General features: G+C 34.1%; 1 protein-coding gene across 1 annotated transcript in view; it reads right to left on the reverse strand.

Annotated features, from left to right (window-relative positions):
- Nucleotides 1-3,845: 3,845 nt before the first annotated feature.
- The window catches only part of Cdh19 (cadherin 19), a 53,776-nt gene continuing 34,785 nt past the window's right edge, over nucleotides 3,846-22,836 (reverse strand). The window contains exons 6-12 of the mRNA XM_004654636.2: nucleotides 20,513-20,697; nucleotides 19,847-20,100; nucleotides 12,880-13,001; nucleotides 8,822-8,946; nucleotides 8,346-8,457; nucleotides 6,146-6,391; nucleotides 3,846-4,409 (exon numbers count right to left, since the gene is read on the reverse strand). Coding sequence (XP_004654693.2) covers nucleotides 3,907-4,409; nucleotides 6,146-6,391; nucleotides 8,346-8,457; nucleotides 8,822-8,946; nucleotides 12,880-13,001; nucleotides 19,847-20,100; nucleotides 20,513-20,697 — 1,547 coding nt within the window. The 3' untranslated portion in view covers nucleotides 3,846-3,906. The remainder of the gene's footprint in view (nucleotides 4,410-6,145; nucleotides 6,392-8,345; nucleotides 8,458-8,821; nucleotides 8,947-12,879; nucleotides 13,002-19,846; nucleotides 20,101-20,512; nucleotides 20,698-22,836) is intronic.

A 22,836-nucleotide genomic window follows, 5' to 3' on the forward strand; every position in this document is an offset into this window, starting at 1 on the left:
TGTTGCATTTTTTTTAAATCAAATTGAGCTCGATAGTATGAAGTAGGATTTGAATGCATGGGTAATATTTTCACATTTTATTTTATTTTACATGAAGTCTTGTTCCTGGCATTGAATATTACAGATCAGCAACACAGTTGTGTTGACAAAACAGCTTAACTTTATAACCACTCCCCCAACTGTTTTAATATATATGAACCTGAACAAACTAAAATGACAAACTCAAGTCACTTCCAGATAGATTTTGGAAAATAATTGCTATACTGAAAACTTATCCTGAACTACCCTATTTTGAATAACATATATATTCCATTTTGATATTCTAAGATATAAAAATAAATAGAAATTCTTTATATGACTAAATGAAGTAGAGTTGAGTTCATCATTACATCCATCCACGTAGTGTTCAAGTCAAGAAACCACAGTATGGGTATCAAAAAGAACAGCACTGATAACTTCTAGCCAACCAATAGTTTAATAACAAAGTGAAAACCTAACAAGTCACCTATGAAATTAGAACATATTGGTTATTTTATACCATTAGTCATTCCAAATGTCTCAATGATATTATTTAAAGATAAATAAAAATAAAAGTTGGGGCCGAGGCAAATTCCACTGGTGTGAATAGAGTTAGGTATTTTTGAGGAAGTCACTACAGAGCAACTACCTGAAAGCAGAATGAACAAAACATGGAAGTGTTTTGAGAAAGGTGTGACACTGAACATGAAATCACCAGACTGAGTTAACTCAGCTAGAAGGAAGAAGAATTCACCCAGAAACAAGTGGAACAGGATTATAACTGATGTTTAATTCAGAGAAAAAGCTCTTTTATTTATTTTTTTCAGATAATCTGGTGTCATGTGAGCCACCCAGTACCAAGTAAGGAAGGCCTTTTATCACAGCAAACATGATAATCTCACTGTCATTTACTCACACCTTATGTTTTGTTGTGCTCTACTTTTCTTGGTTGATTATATCTTATTTTTTGTCCATTATAATCACATGAAGTCAATGACTTTATTTTATAGATTACAAATTGGTGTCTAGAAAAACAAGGTATATCATAGGGATGACACAAAGTCCACACCATAATTTAAATCATAGGGATCAAGTTTAAGCTCATACTGGGAGATTTAATCACTTGGGCTAAGCAAACTATTATCATTGCTAATATTTTTGATTCCTAAAAATAACTTTTTAAAATTTTAATCATTAACACTTTAATGCTCACCTATAAAATCTTGACTCTGGTGAAGGCATTATTATTACGAACTTGGGCTATTTTTCTTAAACATTTCCATTAATTTACACTTTGGTAAAATATTCAAAAAAAATGAATACATATAACCTTGTTATTGACTATGTTATTACAATATCCAAGCAATCATGGAAAGTATAAAAATCATTGAAATATTAGCAATTTACATTTCTAGAAATTTATAATATCTCTTGTCCTAATAGAGAGCATTTCTGATATTGTTCCAAGAGTGGCTTGACAAATAAATTCATATGTAACTATGAATGCAGTTTCCCAATATATCCTAAGACTGACAATCTTATACTAAGGTAAGTAACTATCAATTTTTAACAAATGTGTTTAGATTCACAAAACATAAACATTAAACCTATGGTTGCAAATATTACCTTAAGTTTTTTGTTTCATACCCAAATGTTCATTCCTTTTATCCGTGACAGAACCTGATCTGAGCCCTAGAGCACAATTTATTACTGATTTCCATAGATTGACTAATCTGCTATTTATATGCTTCCTAGCTCTTCCACCAAGATGATGTTACAGTACTTTTCAAATATAGTACACGAATGTTCACAAAGTAATTTCCATTATAATTTCCACCATAGAGTTGGGATTTTTACATTAACATGAAAAGAAGAATAACCATTTTTCAGCTCATTTCTAGATGAATGTCAAGTTTTTAAGTTTAAAGATATTTCTGCTTAGTATTTTTATGTTTTTATTTCAAGAGAATAATGACACTAATGAATGATAATTTAATGTAGCTTACAACCATCAACTTTTAATATCTTCCTGACTGCTGCATTTCAAACATGATTTTTCTCACGGTTACATGTGTGTCACCAACAAAATGATTCCCAGCTAATATGCATAGTTTTCTCTTTATTATGTGATATAAATACTGAGGCTTCAAAAAGAAAAAAAAAAGTAGGGCTGGAGAGATGGCTTAGCAGTTAAGCACTTGCCTGTGAAGCCTAAGGACCCCGGTTCAAGGCTCGATTCCCCAGGACCCACATTAGCCAGATGCACAAGGGGGCGCACACATCTGGAATTCGTCTGCAGTGGCTGGAAGCCCTGGCGTGCCCATTCTCTCCCTCTCCCTCCCTCCCTCTCTCTCTCTCTCTCTCTCTCTCTCCCTCTTTCTCTGTCACTCTCAAATAAATAAATAAAAAAAGAACTTAAAAAAAGAAAAAAAATATTTTAATTATTCAACCATCCTACTCCACAAAAAATCAAAATATTTTATCTAAACTTGTGTAGTTCATAGGATTTGCTGTAGGTTCCAATATAGGCAGAAATGGTCACACAAACCAACTTGACTAATAATGGATTTACTGTTGTATTTTTTTATCTAAAATATAAATGTTGATGTCCATTTTCATTTGGACATAAATGACATAAATTATAAAAAAGCAAATTAAAGGTAGCATCTTCTCTTTTCTTTATAGAAATTATTTTAGGCTATTTTGTCCCAAAGCTTTAAGTCCAACAGCCCATCATTTACTATTTTCATTGAGCTATAATAAAAGTAGCCATTGCAGCTAATTTCATATCCAATGATGAAAAGTGGCATTGAGCAATAGGTTATATGCTAAGCTCCTAATAGACTTGGAAATGCTGAAAATTGCATCATGTTTTATTTATACAAAGACTGAAGGTCAGTGCAATTGCTCATTTTAACAATAAATAGTAATTCAAGCTTAAATACAGTGCTCACGTCATTTATCTATTCAGATTTTTTTTTTCCTGTAGAAATAAAGATCTATTTTAAAGCATCCACCCTTTCCATCAGATTTATACAATTTAAATTCAGTCATCGGGAAATGTTGAAATGCATTTTGCCATTGCATTTTAACACGGAAGAAAGTGTGTTTTGGGTGGTATATGAAAATATTCTTGGAAAAACAGCATCTTGCCCTATTCCTTTCCTGATATTCCCTTCTTAATATTATCTAAAGCAACACCTATTCGTACTAAATAATTGACTAATTCAAATGTGCTATATACTTACTCAAATCTGAATTGAGTTTAAAAGAGTCATCTTTGCTAAGATTATAATATTTATGACTAAAATGATTCACAGAATCTGAAAAAAAAATAAAGGACACCGTTTCCTCATATAAAGAAAATGTCTTCGTTTTTACGTGATCACCTACATTTTTTTCTAAGGCTTATCCCTGTTTAGTATTTGGGACTTTGCACACATAGACAGCTTATTCTTACGTTTTTTTTATTTTATTTTATTTTATTTTTTTATTTTTTCGCTAGGCCATCTCTCCTGCCCTATTCTTAACTTTTTAAAACAGCAAGTAACGAAGTAATACGGAAATGGCTTCATTTAGTGGCATGGGAATTTTTCGAGAATTTTCATTGGATACGAAAAACTTCTAGATGCCTGTCTGAAGGGGTGGGCTCGGGCTGGCTTGAACTGCCATCTCACATCAGATCGCTAGCACCCCTTGCGCCCTCCAGAATACCGTATGGGTGGGTTAAAATAAACAAATATTTACCCGAAAAACGCCGGCAAACCATAAATCATGGATGGCTTCTCACCACAAAGGAAGGTAATAAAAAACCCTGCATCAAAAACCTTACCTATCCCCCGCCCCCCTCACCCTAAGCACACTTTAGTATTTGGCTGATAGGCATCCCTAACTTTTTGATTGCCCTGCAGAGCCAAACATGCAAGCTAATCTTTGGAAGCGAGGCCCCAGGTCCTTCAGGTAATCGAAATCATCCTCCTGCTCCAGGACCGCTGAGCCCAAGGAGCTCAGAGAACCGGCCAAAGACCCGGTTCCCTCGAAGGCGAAGGTCTGGAGCGAGTCGAAGGGCGGGGCGCTAGGGTCGCCGTCGGCCTCGTCCAGCTTGTCCAGGATGAACTTTCGGAAGACCGCGCTGTCGGGGCCCACCTGCAGCGACCGCGGGCGCAGGCTCCCCGGGTCGGGGTCGGCGCGCGCGCTCCGGGCGCGCACAGAGCTCCCGCGCATCCCCGCCGCGCTCCGGAGCTGCGCTATGTCGAAGGCCTCCGTGTCGTCTTCCCCTCCGCCCTCGTCATCATATCGGAATATATTCTCCCTGAAGTCTTCCCCTTTCTCGGGTAACGGAGTCTGTTTTCCTCGCTGTTGTTTGAGAACCAACATCAAAAAAATAAGCGCTGTTGGAGATACAAGACTATAGATTAACATGTAACATACACGTGGACTTTCCCACCCCAGCCTTTGCTACAAGCTCATGGCAAAACTTGACAAAATAAATAAGTAAATAAGGCTAGCAACATGATATCTAGAGTACAATATAGAAGTTCTTTTTTTTTTTTTTTTTTTTTTTTTGCTAATGACTTAGAGGAATATGCAATAAAGCAGTGTGAACTGTTGTGGATCATAATTTAAAATTCAGAATTGAATTTATTTTTTCTCTTCAATATTAAATAGAACAAAGTAGACTAATGGGTTGTTTTCCAATGTGAATTTACTTGGCAATATTACTGACCAATGATCCATGTTAATAGAACTCAGAAGAGAATCGTTTGCTCTTCCTTGTTGAGACAAAACTCAGTTTGATAATTTTCTAAGTTAATATTGACTGAAAAATATATCTCAGACATTGTTCTAAAACAATTGTTTGCTCCTGGGTGTTTATGAGTGTGCATCTGTGTCAAGAATTGCCAGACCTTTTTTGACTCATAATTAATTATCACAAAAAATGTGCATTGGGGATTATTTCATGTAAAAAAGAAGTCTCAAACAAAATTTGAATAAAAAGAGGATATTGCAAATGATAATGCTAACTATAGAGATACTGGATCACTAAGAGTAGTTACTTGCCAGGAAATTGGAAAGTGCAGAAATAAATGAGTTCCTGAAACTTTATGTGGTAACAATATCATCCACAGTACAAACTTATTTGCGTTACAGATGAAGGGAATATTGTAATTTGCCGCAACATGGACAATGGCAGGAGCCACTATGTTAAGTAGCATGAAGCAGTAACAGAAGACCCATGCCCAGTGATCTTACACTTATGTGTAATGTAGAGATACTCAGAGATTCAAAATTATGCTGTGGGATCCCCTCCTCCATGAAGAGTCTGTGCCCTCTGTTTCCTTTACTTATTATTATTTTTTTTTTTACTTTAAAACAATCTTTGCTCTTTTAAACTCATTAAAATAAATAAAAAAATTCATAGAAGCATAGAGTAGGGTGATAATTATTACTGTCTGAATATGGGTGTCAATGGATATATAAAACCTTCAGTAGGTCGTTAGGAATGAGGTTGAGATTTCTTGTACACCATGGTGAGCATAAATAAGAGTTGTGCTGTATACTTGTGACCTCAAGATTTCCTCTTGGTTATGCTAAAAGAGTAAATTCCTTCATGGTGGCAGTGCGGGGCAGGGCAGGGCTACCTGGTTGTGTACTTAGGCTGCGGCATCTCAGCTCACCACTTTTACTGCATGAAACTTAACAGAGCATATTAAAGTATGCATTTCAGTTTCTTCATCCAACTGAGCTAAGTTTCACTTTCTTCATTAATATGATTTTATAAGGTTATTGTGAAGATCAACGTACATAATTATCACATAGCACTAAAGATCAGCTCATGGAGTACAATGAGCATAGTTTATATATTTCTCACATTTGCTGCAATGTTCATATATAAAACATTCCTAAACAAATCTGTACAAATATCTTCTCCATGCTATTTTAAGATAAGTGTTAGATAGCTTGAAATTACGTGCATCCATTCTTTGCTTCACCTTATTTGTTATAAAAATCTGAATTTTTTTATGGAACAGGAAACACCTACAGTAAATAATTTTATGCATGTCCAATACAGATATGCATCTTATTTCTTCAATCATAAAGATATGTTCAATTCAGCACTGCTTACCAAATAACACCATAATGCACATCAGAACTGCAATTACTACTTCTATCCTGATACCCATGACGAGTCCGTTGCTGGCGCACGTCTCTGTACTTCCATCATCTCCACAGTCACAGACAGACACAGTAAGGGTGTTAGTACTTGAAAGAGGTGGAGTTCCATTGTCAGCAATGAGGATGATTATGTAGAAGACAGGCTCTTCTTCAAGGTTAAATCCAGTTCTATTAGCCATAATCACAGCTGTGTTATCTAAAAAGAAAAACCCCAGGTGCATGAATGTTTCAACAGCATGAAATAAGTTTGTTCATTATAGACATGGCATGTTGATAGATATTATTATATCAGTTCATTTACAGTAAAAAAAAAATTCTGAGAAGACAATTATAATATCCAGTCCACATTCATGACTTTGATATTGTCTAAGTGCTAATGATGTAATTGCATAACTATTCCTATCAGTTCCAATTTGCCTTGACAAATATAGAAGTTTATAGAAAATAAAAGTGTTAAAACAAGATACCAGCACATGCCACAAGCATGGAAATCATGCTACTGAGCTAAGTTTTATTTGTGTGAATTATAACTGCCACTCCTTTTATTCTGAGACATAAACTCATTATTTTCATAAAAATATTGGAAATATACCATATTTTCAGTTCTATAATTACTATGGTATGTGATCTTGAATAACATTTTTTAATTTAAAAAAGACATCATTTATTTTGGTAGATATATGCAATTAGGATGAGATATTTTACTTTGAATTTGTTACCTTATTTTCAAAATTCAAAGACTACTTAATCTGTCATACTGGTCCATTCAACTAGAGGATCATGCTAGAGAAGTCATTTAAGGTATCAGTGGAAATGGACAGTATGTATGATAACATATGAGATCATCCTTCTGTGAATCCCACCGTACTCAGAATGACTTTTAACATGTAAATTGTTGTGTCGCAAATTGAGTTTTCCTTCAGTGTTTTTATTTCATTCGGAGCGTTTTTCCATCTTTCCATACTCTGAAAAAGTATTTACTATGAGGATTTAAGAAACAACAAACAGTTCACATTTTGTCAATATGTTATTCTGTCAAATTACTTGCAAACATTATCAATAAATCAAATCCCCTTATTGTTTTTAGTATATTATTTTCTCTCCATACATTATTATTTCAGTATAAAGATATCAATGCTATGATTTACTTTTATTGGTACTTGGGTATTTATGTTCTTTATCCAAAGAATATCTGAATTAACTTCATGGGGAAATTTGGCTATAGTAAAAATAGAGAGAAATTAGCTTGTGTTTTTCCACAATGGTTTCTCAGCCTGAAGTTAATCTCAAGTGTAAAGGTCAAAAACATTTTTTTTGGATACAGACAATAGATTAATTCATATGTATGAGATGTCAAAAATATTAAAATAAAAATATTATAAAGTTAAATAGGGCTGAAGAAATGGCTTTGTGGTTAAGGTGGCTGCCTATAAAGCCACAGGATCCCGGTTCGACACTCCAGGACACAAATAAGCCAGATGCACAAGGGAGTGCACACATCTGGAGTTTGTTTGCAGTGACCCGAGGCCCTGGCATGCCCATTCTCTCCCTCCCTCTCTCTCTCTAGGCCTCTTTTTCTTTCTCTCAAATGAATAAATACATAAAATATATTTTAATATGCTAAATAAAAATATCATCCTGAAGCAAATAAAAAAACTAATTAAATGTGTTTGTCCAGTTTATCTATTTCTATACAAGAGTAGAAATTCTGTCTTTATCATAAAACAATACTACTTTCAGAATAATTTAATCTTCAATTTTTGTTTAGAATGTAAAGAATAGACTTGAGTTTTATATGTTTAGAGATGCAAATGTCTGAAGTTTAATCAAGCTAATGCCTAATGCCACTATAGTTAAATATAGATCATTTTACTTTCCTCTGACTTGGATGAGGAAGATAGATGAAGATTTGGAAGGAGTTGTAATGTGAGAACTACATTTATGATGTCAGATCCACTCAGACTTTAAAACAGCTTGCAATCTCTAATGATGATCTCTCTCTTCCTCTCTCTCTTCATGTGTGTGTGTGGGGGGGCATTCTTGTAGGGATAAGGATGGAAACCAGGACTAGTACCCCACCAGTGATTGCTTTTAAAATTATTTCTAGTTTAAACAAATGCATGCCATATATTATAGCTGAGTGGCATTACCTTGATTATCGATGAGTATAAAACTTGAGTTGTCTTCAGTTGAGAGATTAAAGTAAAAATGCTCATCTTCTCTGGATTCATCTTTATCTATTGCCCTGATTGTATGAATTATCTAGAACAATTTAAAGATAGATTCCAATGATTATTGAAAGGACTCATTAAAATTATTACTACTATTATTATTCTTTATGAAAAATAATTTAATAATATCATCATGGCTAGTATATAATTACTAATTTTTTCCTCTAGTTTCTTCTTTATAAAAATAAACTTTTACATTAACATAAAGTTTCAGTCATAAAGAATATCATTCTTTCATTTTCAAATACAATCAGTTTTAATAGATTTTCATTCCTTACTCTTCCCATTCATTTGTAATATAATTTTAATAATTTACTAATGTATTACAGTAAAATTCATATCTTTTTAATATTATGCAATTACTCAGGCTTGAATTATTTAGAATGATTTCTTACCTGACCAAAGTTGGCATTTTCACAAACATAAGTATTATCATGGTATGGAGATAACTGAGGAGCATGGTCATTAATATTAAGAACTTGTACATACACAGGGACTGAAGCAGTATGTTGTATATTGTCTGAAAATTGAATATACAGAATAAAACAGTATTGTCTTAAACATCATGAAATATTTCCAAAAGAGACTACCTGGAATATTGTTATTTCTACTTGAGAAAAAATACAGACTTTATCTTTATTTATCAATATTATAGCCAAGAAAAACAAACCAAACTTCACTCAAAGCCTATCTCTTAACCTGCTTTGGACTATGTTATGGAATGAGGAAAAAATGCATCTATGTCCAATTTGCTGAAATCCAGAATGTACTAAATTTACTTGTATTAATTCAATTATTTTTGAATTTTAGTGAACATGGACATTGTTATCCTCACTGATCCTACTCATAAAAACATTGAGAAAACACTTACTGGTTACAATTGCTTAAATGCATAAATGAACTGAAAAATCACTTATAAGAACATAGCAGATAGTAATTTTATTTTATTTTATTTTATTTTATTTTATTTTATTTTATTTTAAATATTTTTATTTAGTTAGTTATTTGAGAGCGACAGACAGAGAGAGAAAGACAGGTAGAGGGAGAGAGAGAGAATGGGCGCGCCAGGGCTTCCAGCCTCTGCAAATGAACTCCAGACGCGTGCGCCCCCTTGTGCATCTGGCTAACGTGGGACCTGGGGAACCAAGCCTCGAACCGGGGTCCTTAGGCTTCACAGGCAAGTACTTAACCGCTAAGCCATCTCTCCAGCCCAGTAATTTTAAACTGATAAGTAAAGGACAACTTTCAAGAGATAAAAATTAATGTGGAATGAAACATGATATATTACATAAAGTGATTATGATAAAGTCTAGGGATATTTTTATATCAACATTTAGTTGCAAAGTACTACTGAAGAGTTTATTTCTCCATTTTGAAAAAAGCTGAAAACTTTATTTTAGGAGAAACTTCTCTATCTTGTTACATTTATAAAATTGTGTGAGTAAAACATTTAGAATGTAGAGATAATTTTCAATGTTTAAGATGGAGTTATTAAAAATTATTTGTGGGCTGGAGAGATGGCTTATATATATATATATATATATATATATATATATATATATGGCTTATATATATATATATATATCTTCTGTGAAATAATTTTATTTTATTGTTAAGGAATCAAAATTTATCAAATATATAGAAACAAATAACTTCCCCTTATATATTAAGAGAGTTTTGTGTGTGTGTGTGTGTGTGTGTGTGTGTGTGTGTATTTTTTTGGAGTTTCACTAGTCCAGGCTGACATGGAATTCACTGTGTAGTCTCAGGGTAGCCTTGAACTCATGGCTATCCTCCTACCTCTGCCTCCCAAATGCTGGGATTAAAGGCATGTGCCACCACGCCCAGATTAGAAGATAGATTTTTAAAGATATTCTTTCCTTACCTGATTTGGATTGTTTATCACAATGGTTTCATGAAAAATGACATTACCTGTAATTTATTTGTAGAAATGCACAATGAATACAAGTTTAGTCTTCCGACAATAAGTGTCTTAATGTTTCCTGAATGGAAGCCTTGGCATTTCTTAGAGTCTGGCAGGGTTTGTGTGTGTGTGTGTTTGTTAGTTTTGTTGTTGTTGTTTCGTGTTTTAAAATTTATTTATTTATTTGACAGAGAAAGAGGGAGAAAGAGAGAGAAAGACAGAGAGAGAGATTGGGCATGCCAGGGTCTCCAGCCACTGCAAACTAACTCCAGATGCATGTGCCCCCTTTTGCATCTGGCTAACGTGGGTCCTGGGGAATGGGATCTGGATCTTTTGGCTTTGCCGGCAAACGGCTTAACAGCTAAGCCATCTTCTCCACCAGCCCTTGTTTTTTTGTTGTTTTTTTTTTAATTTTTTTTCTGTTCTATTACAAAATTTTCTTTTTCATTATTTTTTAGTTAGAAATTTCAAAATTCAGAAGCTAGTCTTCCTGCTACAATTCCATATAACTATTCAACATACTGCCAATAAAAAGTGAAACATACAATTTACTGTGCCATATTGCCCAACTGTCCAAATAGTAAAGAGTAAGATGGATATATTCCAGCATCCTTAAATGTATGAAGCAGGAGAACCTATACTCAATCATTAGCACTTAATCAAAACCTGGTCATGGCCATCACATGCCTATAATGTCTGTGATGAGGGGAGCAGAGACAGAGGACATCTGGTCTCTCTGGGTTTAGTCTGACTGAAAGACAGCACCTGCAGGCTCAGTGCCAGCCCCTGTCTTGAGCGGATGGAAAAGCAAGTGAGGAAGACGCTTGGTATCTTCCTCTGGCGTCAGTATGAGAGAATTCATAGAACACACATCAGTATGCACCAGACACTCACAAATAATGGTAATTATTGTGAAAGCACTTGTAATACATTTATTCTGGTAAACAATGTTATTTATTCAAAGGTTGATTTATATAATGTAAATGACAATATTTAAGCAACAAACTAGTATTGAATATACTTTTACAACGTAAGATTGAAATAATCTGAGTATTTCTGAAAGCAACAGAAAAAAAAATACAAATAATGATGAATTCTGATTGAGATTTGATTTCCTGCCTACCTGGAGTGGCAAAGTCAATTAATGAGTTACTGCATTTGTGATGTACAATCCAGCAGTGAACATTATTCCCTTACTTCATGAAAGATAATAATAAGGAATGATTTTGACAAAAATGTGCTTCCTTACTAATATCAAGTTAAATTCAAATGTCCTATACTAATAAAGATTAAGTTCTAGGTGTATCTGTTTTATAAATGATAAATCACTCTTACATGATTGATTTAATCAGGCAAATTTAAATTCCACTTAGCCATTTTGGAAAGGAATAAGCATAATACAAAAATTAAGACATGATGTCTTTAGAGTGAGAAACTATGAAGGAATTCTTACGTAATCCACATGATAATGATCTATCACATATATTTATTTTTGGATAGAATAAAAATTTTATTTAAATGGTATTAAAATGAAACCAATAGAGAATACATTTTAAAATTTTACAAAATGCATATCAAAATATATATGTAATTTTAATTTGTCAATATGACCATATGTCCATGAAAATTATAGTAAAATTGTATGATTATATGTTAAATGCATTTTAGGCTTTCAGATGACTTTTTATTTTTTATTTTTTTTTTAATAATTTTTTTAACTTTTTATTTATTTATTTGAGAGCGACAGACACAGAGAGAAAGACAGATAGAGGGAGAGAGAGAGAATGGGCGCGCCAGGGCTTCCAGCCTCTGCAAACGAACTCCAGACGCGTGCGCCCCCCTTGTGCATCTGGCTAACATGGGACCTGGGGAACCGAGCCTCGAACCGGGGTCCGTAGGCTTCACAGGCAAGCGCTTAACCGCTAAGCCATCTCTCCAGCCCCCTGACTTTTTATTTTTACCTTATGTTTTCTTTTATATTTTTGCATTAAAACATATATTTTTTATACTTATACTTTGTTTATACTTATATCTTGGGACAAGATAACTTATAATAAAAATAAACATGTACATGAAGTTTATGTATATATACATATATATTCACACACACATATATGCATATATATATATATATATATATATATATATATATATATATATATATACACACACACACACACACATACACACATTTCCATCAACATTAAATATTTTATTTTTATTTATTTATTTATTTGACAGAGAAAGATGGAGAAAGAGAGAAAAAATATATAAAAGAGAATTGAATGGGCACATCAGGGCCTTGGGCCACTGCAAATGAACTCCAGACATGTGCTCCCCCTTGTGCATATGTGTAAGATGGGTCCTGTGGAATCGAACCTGAGTCCTTTGGCTTTGCAGGCAAATGTGCTAACTAGCAAGTCATCCCTCCAGCTGCCCAAAATCTTTATAAGCAGCTCTATGCCCATTATATAAGCTCTGCAATGGTTGAAGAAACATGAAGAGAGATGGGGTATCGTGAACACTTACATGTTTCTGTGGCTGTAACACTCAGGTTGAACCACTCATTGGCCTCCCTGTCAAGCAGTTTACTGGTACTTATTGTGCCATTACCATTGATATGGAACACTTTGCTTCTGGAAATAGAATATCTGCACCAAAGAGGGAAAAATTAATATTACTGGTTTTTTTTTTTCTATATAGCAATGGCATAGCATTCTTTGCAGAAGCTAGAAGATAAATAATAAGATAAATATCATACTTAGCTAATTAGTGAAGTGATAAAACAAATTTAGTAGAGTCAAGATGAAGGACAGAAGACTGTTAAAAAAGAGAGGGAGAAGCTATAGAGAATTTAGGTCGTAACTGAGGAACTCTGTGTGTAACTTCTCTGGGAAGGAATCTAATGGGTCAAGGCCCTGGTTAAAATGAAACAGCAAAAGTCATTTTTGAATAAACCAAAGTCCAAATAGTCAGTTGTAATGATACACACAAATGAATCTTTGATTCTTTTCCTTTGAAACAAAGAAAATATTTCTTCGGCCTTGCCCACTTCGGATCTCAGTTCTATATCACTGTATATTGCTGCTCAATATATTGTATTACACTTGTATGATTATTTATTGTCATATATGTGAAATGCTTGATTATTTTGTTTCAATCAACAATATCATGGCATATGATAAAACAATTTACATGGAATATTAGTGCATAATTATTTCAAGAAGTAACTTTCAGCTCATAAAAATATTTTAGATCTACTATCCCTTTTGAATATGCATATTTTTCTTATGCACAGCATGCATGAAATGTAGCTCAAATAGGAAATCCCTAATGTGAATGTCTGCAAAAAATAGTCTCACGTCTGCCAAGAAAGAAGTCTTGGAGGTTTTTGTGTGTTTCCTCAGCTTGAAAATGATTGATAGTATAAATCACAGAGGAATAATACCTGGGGCTCAGGGAAGCGCCTCATTGTACACATGTTCTGGAACACTTTCATGACATATCAATGAGACTGGTCATAATTATGTGGCAAAGATGAGAGTGTTTTAATCTGAAGTTGACAGGTTTCTAAGTATATTATTCTAATCTGTAGCTTGGTGATCAAGAGGTTCAAATAGGAATTAGAGACACTGGAGCTTTAGGAGAATTCAGCTTTAGATTTATTAAAAATTTGAAGCACTTTGAAGTGTATTATTTAATATCCACAAGTAGTTGCTTTTCCCACTAAATAGATTTGTTGACAGAATTGAAAAGTACTTGAATATATGCTATTTTGTATTTAACATCTAATCATGTTTCTGTAAAAAAATCCTTTCCAAAAAACAACCCATTAAAAGCTTGATGAGAAATTATGGGTTTTCAGATTATTAAACAAAAGCATCTGTTAGAATTAGTAGGAAAAGCCAATGCTACATAAATAGACCTGCATCGTACTGGAAAACTAAACTAGAAATAAACCCAGATGTAGTCTTGTAGAAAGAATGGCTTAGTAAGCAAAGATAAGCAATGCATGTTATATTTCTTTGTTTTTGTTTGTTTGTTTTGGTTTCGTTTTTCGTGGTAGGGTCTCACTGTAGCCAAGGCTGACATAGAATTCACTATATAGTCTCAGGGTGGCCTCAAACTCAAGGCAATCCACCTACCTTTGCCTCCCAAGTGCTGGGATTAAAGGTTTTCACCACCACACCTGGCTTAGTATCGTAATACCTCCTAGAACCATAAATTCTGATCATACAAATGCTTTCTCCCTCTCTCTCTCTCCCTCCCCCCCCCTTTCTCTCTAACTTCTAATACTTCCAAGAGTTGAAATTTACTCAGTTTTATTACTTTGATGTAAGTGGTAAATATAATCACAGGTCTTTTCTTCTTCTCCTTTTAGACATGGCCTCAATCTGTTTTCCAGAATGGCCTGGAATTCACTGTTTCCCAGACTGTCAAAGTGATGCGAATCCTCCTGCCTCAGCCTCCCAAGTGCTGACGTTGTAGGAATGAGCCATCACAACTTCCATTGCTTTAGTATGAAACTTTAGAAGTCAATTGCCAGGAAATGACTCAATAGTTAAGCAATGAGGTCTTTTGACTAGGTCTGTCACCGTCACAGCTTTCTTGCAACTGAGGTCTCACTTCCAACAACACAGCCTTCAATTAAGACTCCCGAAAGGCTTGTGATACCTGCTTAGAAATAACATTGACCTTTTTTTTTTTTTTAACAATTTATTGACCGCATACGAGCATACGAGTATATTGGTAGAATACTACTCAATTATAAAAGTACAGCTATGACTAAAATGCTGTATGGATAGTACATTACTCATGGACCTTTCTGTCTTTCCCTTCTTTCTTTTCCTTTTGTTCTTTCTCCTTTCTTTCGTCTTCCCTTCCCTCCCCTCCCCTCCTCTCCCCTCCTCCCTCCCTCCCTCCCTTCCTTCCTTCCTTCCTTCCTTCCTTTCTTTCTTACTTGATTTTGAGACAAAATCTCCTGGAGCCAAGGGTTTGATCTCATCATCTTGTGGAGGATAACTTTGAACTTGTGATTCCATTGCCAATACCTCCCAATGACGACAATTGTAGGCATCTAATACTATACTTGGTTTTATTCTACACTGAAGATGAAACCTAACTTTTTGTGTAGATTATGCCAGCTCAATCCTACCAACATCATAAGCCCTGAGGATGCTTTGTTTTTTGTAGATTTATGATTTAATAGCTTCCCCCAATCAGTTGTTTGTGTGTCCTTTGAAATTTATTCATTTTGGTTGCACTTCATTTCTGTATTATGGTACCGTAGACTTACACTGGCTGACATGACACTTCAGAGGATCTTTCAATATGTACTTGATTATATTCTTGTTTTGTTTTTGAAGTAGGATCTTGCTCTAGTTCATGGTGACCTGGAATTCACTATGTAGCCTCAGGGTGGCCTTGAAATCACAGCAATCCTCCTACCTCTGCTTTCCAAAAATTGGGATTAAAGACATGTGCCACCATGCCTGACATATTTGATAACTTTTGAAAAATGGACAAATATTCTCTCCTTAGATAGAATCCTCTGTATTGGACAATTGATTAGTCACATGTCTAACACCTCATTAATACTTCTGAACATTGTTACACACCAGTCCAGTTTCTTTGTATTACAATGTAATCATCACAGGGGTAGTCTTTGGTTGTGCAGTTTGGTTGGAAATCCATTCCCTCTTGGGTTTTCTGTATGACTGAAATGATGATTTCTATGTTTGGTTATAATGTGTATGACTGCTATAAACTACATCATGCATGTTTTCATGTGGACACAAACTCATGTTTTATAGGCTTCCTATAAGAAAAAAGGGGTGTCATCAATAACACATGTATTTCCTCATAATCTTACATGCTGTAGCAAAAACTGCCAGAGTAACTAGGCTCCACCTTCATCCATGAACTGTATTTAAAAACATTTCATTTGCCTCCACTAATTCTGGTGTCTAGTGGCCATCTTTGTAATACTTTGGGTTATTGATGAATCATTTTGTGATTTGATTTCACTACTGAATGTTGTCTTCTCTATTTTTGTTGTTGTTGTTGTTGTTTCTTCATGGCATTGGTCTTATTTGACTAAGGCACATCATTCCTGGCATCACATGATCTTTATATGTCGATTTTTACCCAATAAAGTCATAATTATTGTAGGCTGTAAGCATAGGTAAATGAGAATTTCTGAATGTCTGGTAAGTGCATGCGAAATTTATAACAATTGTGTATTTTTCTATTTTGATGAACCCAATCAGGCAGATTTTTAAATTTTGAAATTAGACATGTGGAAAGGCAACAAATGTGAAAACAAGGAAAACATCTCTTTCCACATGGATGTTTTTATCTTATCATATGGTCTATGATTTCCATTATTAAGTTTTATTGGACAATAGAAAGGATATATCCAGACTTCATTTCCAGTTAATAGCATGTTGTCATTCAGTGTAATATGTACTTTCTTATAGATGTTTACTTCTGTTCACAAAACTTTCATACATTGATAAGATACTTATAGATATTTTGTGAATTGGCTTTAAACAGTGTTACATGAATTTTATTTGTTTATCAAAGCCCTAGAAACTTTATTTTCTTTGACAATATGGCATATAATACTAAAATGATTTTATATAGAAAAGGATCTTTGAATTCTGTCATGTATCATGTGTTGACAATAATATATTATTATTTACATAAATGTTGGAATTGGAATTATTCTGTCATAAATGCTTGCATGAATTATAAAGAAGACATGCAAACACATACAACACTTAGACAAAAGTCATCAAATGCATTTAAACACACATTTAGGATTAATAATCACTAAATGAAAATGTAATTAAATTATCAGAAAAAGAATTAGAATTTAGTATGATACTGAACAACTTCACTTTTTATAGTGATTACACATATGTCCACTTTCCTTTTTTGAAACAAAATATAAGTAATTTAGTGATCACACTAAAATATTTTTTTAAAAATCAGCAAAATGTAAATAGAATATCTATTTATTTATTTATAAGAGGGGACAGATAGAGAGACAGAGAGAAAATAAGCATACCAGGATCCCTAGCTGCTGCAGAGGAATGTCAGGTATGTGTGCCACTTTTTGCATCTGGCTTATGTGGGTCCTGGGAGTCGTACCTATGTCTTTTAGTTCACAGACAAGCACCTTAATCACTTAGCCATCTCTCCAGACCTTGCTTGTTTTTTTTTAAGCAAAGACATTTTAAGGCTTTTAAAAATGTTTCACTTATTTATTAATTTGATGGGGGTGGAGCAATAGCTGACAGAGAGAGAATGGGCACACCAAGATCTAGTCACTGCAAACAGAACTCTATACGCATGTGCCACTTTGTGCATCTGGCTTATGTGGGTATTGGGGAGTCAAAATTGGGTCCTTTTGCTTTGTCGTCAAGCATCTTAACTGCTAATCCATCTCTCCGCTCCCCTGTTTTTGAATTTTCCGCTGTTTTCTTTTTGAATGTGTATCTGTGAGTGTTTTTTATGCCTATAGATATGTCCACATGTGTGTGGTACATGTATGTATGTAGCTTTGTGTACATGTGCTGGTGGAGGCCAGATAATTGATGTTGGGGGTCTTCCTTATTTACTCTTCAGCATGTTTTCTAAGAAAGAGTTTCTCACAGAACCTACAACTCACTTACCCATCTATACTAGCTAAGCAGCAAGTCATAGGGATCCTTTTGTCTTCCCCTTTCCAGTGCCAGGATTACAGGCATATGCAGCCATGTTCAGCATTTTATGTGCCTTTTGAGGATCCAAATGCAGTGCTTGTGTGGTAAACAGTTTATCACATTACCCACTGCCCAAACATGGACAAATGTTCTCTCACTTACAAATGCCTATCAAATGATTGCTTTTACTACATATAATAACTAAGGACACAGAAAATTTTGTTTTTGATGCTTTGTTGTATATGAGATGCTTAATCTAGCAAATATACAGAATATATCATGAAGGAAAATCAGAAATGTGTAAATATCCACTAGAGCATCTAGAAAATATTTAAATGTTAAAAATTAAATGTGCCCAGTTGTTGCTTTAATTTGAAAATATGTTGTACTCTATAGTCTATGGTTAAACAACAGAAAATCATATTTCAGGACATTATATGTTATCACTAAGTATGTTCCATTGTTAGGGGGAATACATAACATAGTAACAAGGTCAAATATGAATGAATCATTAATCTCATATTAGTTAATTATTCTTATGACAAATCACCTAGTGGTCCTTACAAGCATAGACAATCCTAACTTAGACACACACACAGACAGAGAGAGACAGCGGGGGGGGGGGGGGGTGAGGGAATAGGTGTGTCATGGTTTCTAGCCACTACAAATAAATTCTAGGTGCATGTACCACTTTGTGCATTGGGCTTTATGTGGGCACTGAGGAATCAGACCTGGATTGTTATGCTTTGCAAGCAAGTATCTTAACTGCTGAGCTATATCAGCAGCCCTAAAATCTTAACTTTTTAAATTCCATTAACCATTCATAACTCGTTTTCATATGTACATTATATATATATATATATATCCAGAATTTTAGTTTTCTTTACTTTATTATCAAAATTCATAACATGTTGAATATACAAATTAGCAAAAATATTATAAATTTTAGACTAATAGTCTCAGAATAACAATTTATAGGGTAGTAGATATAATTATTAAAATATAAAATTATTTGTAGTGTTTTGATGCCCATAGGCACTCAAACACAATAGAATTAAAATCATTATCCATAAACTAGAACTAAGCTCATATTTTGAAAGGCAGTGTTATCTGAAGGAAGATATTAATGGAAAGAAAAGAGCATTCTTGTGTATCGGAGGTGCAAAGCAGTGCTCTGCTTCAATCAACAGGTACATGTTTCAAACATTCACTGCCTTGAGGGTTGTAAAATAAGGTGGGAGAAGGAAGTTGAATAAAACTATTTTAAAATTGAGTTGCATTCAATTATACTCCTCTTTTGGAAAGAAAAGAATCACAACATAGAAATAAAAGTAATTTTTTAATAACTAGCAAGTACGTGTTTAACTAAAAAGACATAGAAATTTATTCCACCCTGCTCATTGCAATTTTACTAGCTTTGCTTCAAGAATTTTCCAAATTATTGAACATTATTTCAATGAAATAGTATTTAAATGAGTAAATATCAATGTGCATCCATCTGACTTGTTATAAACAAAGGTTTCTTTTACATTACTTGTATTCTTCTAATAAGATGGAGTGACTTGCAATGAATTTTAACTGGGGATTGCTTATTTCTTATGCACTTTTGACAATCCCCAGTATTAGTCAATATTTAGAATCTTTATTTCAACTTATTTATTTACAGCTTTTAAATAAATTAAATAGGAGTCATATATACCTATATAGCTTCAAGGAGCATGGTTTTCATGTTAATATGTTGTTTTTTCAGTGATGAGTGCAAAATTAATATAATTCTAAACACTTACCTTATGGGAGATTTTCTCTGATCTGGATCTACGGCAGACACTGTCCCGACAAATGACCCAGGTGGCCTTCCTTCGTCAATGTCAAACACATAATACGGGAGAAGGAAGACGGGAGGCTCGTCTTCATCTTCCACTTGAACTTTAATGAAAGTGGTGGAGGCATCAGCATGGTTAGGCATTAGATGCTCATCCACATGGCGGTTTCGGACTTGGGCTCTAATTCCATAATGGCTTTGGTGCTCAAAATCCACTTTCTAGAAAGAAATGCAGTGTGTGTAGAGGAAATGACATCAGTCACCAATATTATGATTGGGGGAAAATTTTTCACCGTCAATGTCTTATTAATTTTTCCAGTTGGCTTACTTTTAATATTTGTATAACCATCAGGTATTATGAATTGGAACTAAATCTGTTTGAAAGGGTTTTTTTTTTTCCTAAAGCAACCTGATTTTGAAAATATTTCTAAACTGTTGTGCATGTAATGCAAGTCATTCTCTCAAAAATACCTTTCTTATTGCTAAATTTCTTTCCATATTATAAATCCCAAAATTTCTTTCACTTATCAGTGAAACAAAAATGCAATCAAATGTAAAAACTAGTCACATGTATTTATTTTTGTATTATTCTTCAAATCAAAGAAATATGTAACATATCTAACGTATGTACCTTCTTCAGTATAACCATTCCTTCCTGAGTCTCATTGTTTGTGATGATGTCAAATGCCTGGTAGTCATCCTCTTCAAGGCTGTAGTCCATTTCTGCATTCTCTCCTATGTCGTCATCATAGGCCAAAATTGTTCCTATCATGGTTCCAGGAGGTGAAGACTCAGAGACAGAAAAGCGGTAGAAACCTTTGAAAACAAAATTCCAGGTGTTTTTGACAAATACTTAACATAGTTAGAAAGTCCAAATTATAGGATGTTTTAGCTTTGATATGTATAAAAAATTAGTATATGACCTTCTAGTTACTTGTCCTAAATACCAAAAACTGTTTCCCTTGCAGACTGTGTATATACTGATATGTGTGTTTGTGTTTAGTTTCTCTCAACTAAATCTTATTACTAGTATGCAGAACTCCAACCTTATATGCTTCCAACACTATGGATTAATATTTTTTGTGTCCTACAGTCACCCCAAAACAAATTGCTAGAGTTTCAAAATTTGAACATTTCCTGACATCTCTCTTTACCAATGCTGCAAGTGCATGTTAAAACAATTGAGAGAGGAGTATAATCATTTGATTCTGAAGTTGTGAGCATGAAATAGATTGTCCAAGGTAGACAAGCAAAGAAAGGTGAAGCCAGAAGATTGGGAAGTGCATGTAGAAGGGAAATCACTTTGGAGCTCAAGATGAACTTGTTGATTTATTCTTGAGAAAATAATGCAGACTGAATACATATTTTAATTACAGAATATTTAACTTTATATTTTCTATGATCTTTTCCAGAAGTAACATTCATTTAGTAAAGATCAGCACAACTGTCAAGGTATTATATATAATTGTATAATTAGGCAGAGATGAAGGAAAGCATCATACATGTTATTTTTGTTTTGTTTTTCAAGGTAGTGACTCACTCTAGCTCATGCTAATCTGGAATTAACTATGTAGTCTCAGGGTGGCCTCAAACTCACTACAATCCTCCTACCTCTACCTCCTGAGTGCTGGGATTAAAGGCATGCTCCACCAGGCCTGGCTTTACATGTTGATATTTTAAAAAAAGATAATTCTTCAGGTTGAAAAAGAAAAAAACTATAGTAGAATAAATGAACCTATGTTCAGTTCCTGTAGAATTTACTTTAAGAACTTCAATGACTATACCAGGTGATTTTTACTATTTGTTTTAAATTTGTGAGTTTATGCTATTTTCTATATCATTCTTTAAGTGTTACTAATATAATACTGTGTAAGTTTTAGAATGATCGTGAACAATTTATTCACATCTTTCCTTATTGGAAAATAATTGATGTGAGTGCATAGAATGACAGTCATCAAGCAATCTGGAAGCACCAGTATCACTATCACAAAACTGGAGAGGATTCTTCCTATTGGATGTTCAGGGATTCCTGGCAGACACCGGCTTTCAAAATTAGAAAGATAACTTCCCACTCAATCCAAACATCATCTGTGAAGTTCCCTATATATTCACAAACCTTTTCTGTTTTTCAACCTAGATTTTTCAGCGTCCTAGCCTAGAGGTAGAGGACAAAACAAGGAGAAGCATATAGAGAGACACACCCCTTAGCTCATGTTCTTGGACGGAAGTTGGGAATTCACACTCACAAGCACCAAGGCATTGTGATACTGAGGGCATGGTTTTACATTTTCGACATGGTAGAAAACATTCACTGTGGAAATGAGTTTTGGGTATAAACTAAAGAAGTAACATATCAGACAGGCCAGAAGCCAATGTGGAATGTTCTGGGAACAGATGTTTTAGAAACATTAGAAGCAATTATAGTATTCTAAGAATTTTGATCCTTTTCCTAAGTGTGATGGGCCACTGGGGTAATCAAATCTGCCATGAATGTTATCACAGCTCTGTTTAAATAAGGGACATAAGAGTGATGTTAAGCAGAAAGATAAGAGAGACTATTACAATATTTGTAGCTGCTACCATGTGACAAGGTGGTAGGAACAGAAGTGGTGGGAAGTTCTTGGATTTTTTTTTTTTTTTTGAAAAAGCAGTGCAATTTTAGACTACTAAAATTTTCATCTAAGAAAGAAAATTTGTTGTTGTTGTTGTTTTATTTTATTTATTGAGGTAGGGTCTCACACTAGCTCATGCTGAACTGAAACTCAGTATGTAGTCCCAGGCTGGCTCAAACTCACAGTGATCCACCTACTTCTACCTTCTGAATTTTGGTAGTGTACCACTATGCCCATTTTTTTAACCTAAGAAAGAAAATTTGATAATAAAGAATTATCAAACCATTAGCAAAGATGTTTTCCACTGTCAGTGTGTGGGTGTGTGTTTGCTCATAGACCATTG

Source organism: Jaculus jaculus, chromosome 15, assembly GCF_020740685.1.
Source record: "Jaculus jaculus isolate mJacJac1 chromosome 15, mJacJac1.mat.Y.cur, whole genome shotgun sequence".
In the NCBI taxonomy this organism is placed as follows: Eukaryota; Metazoa; Chordata; class Mammalia; order Rodentia; family Dipodidae; genus Jaculus; species Jaculus jaculus.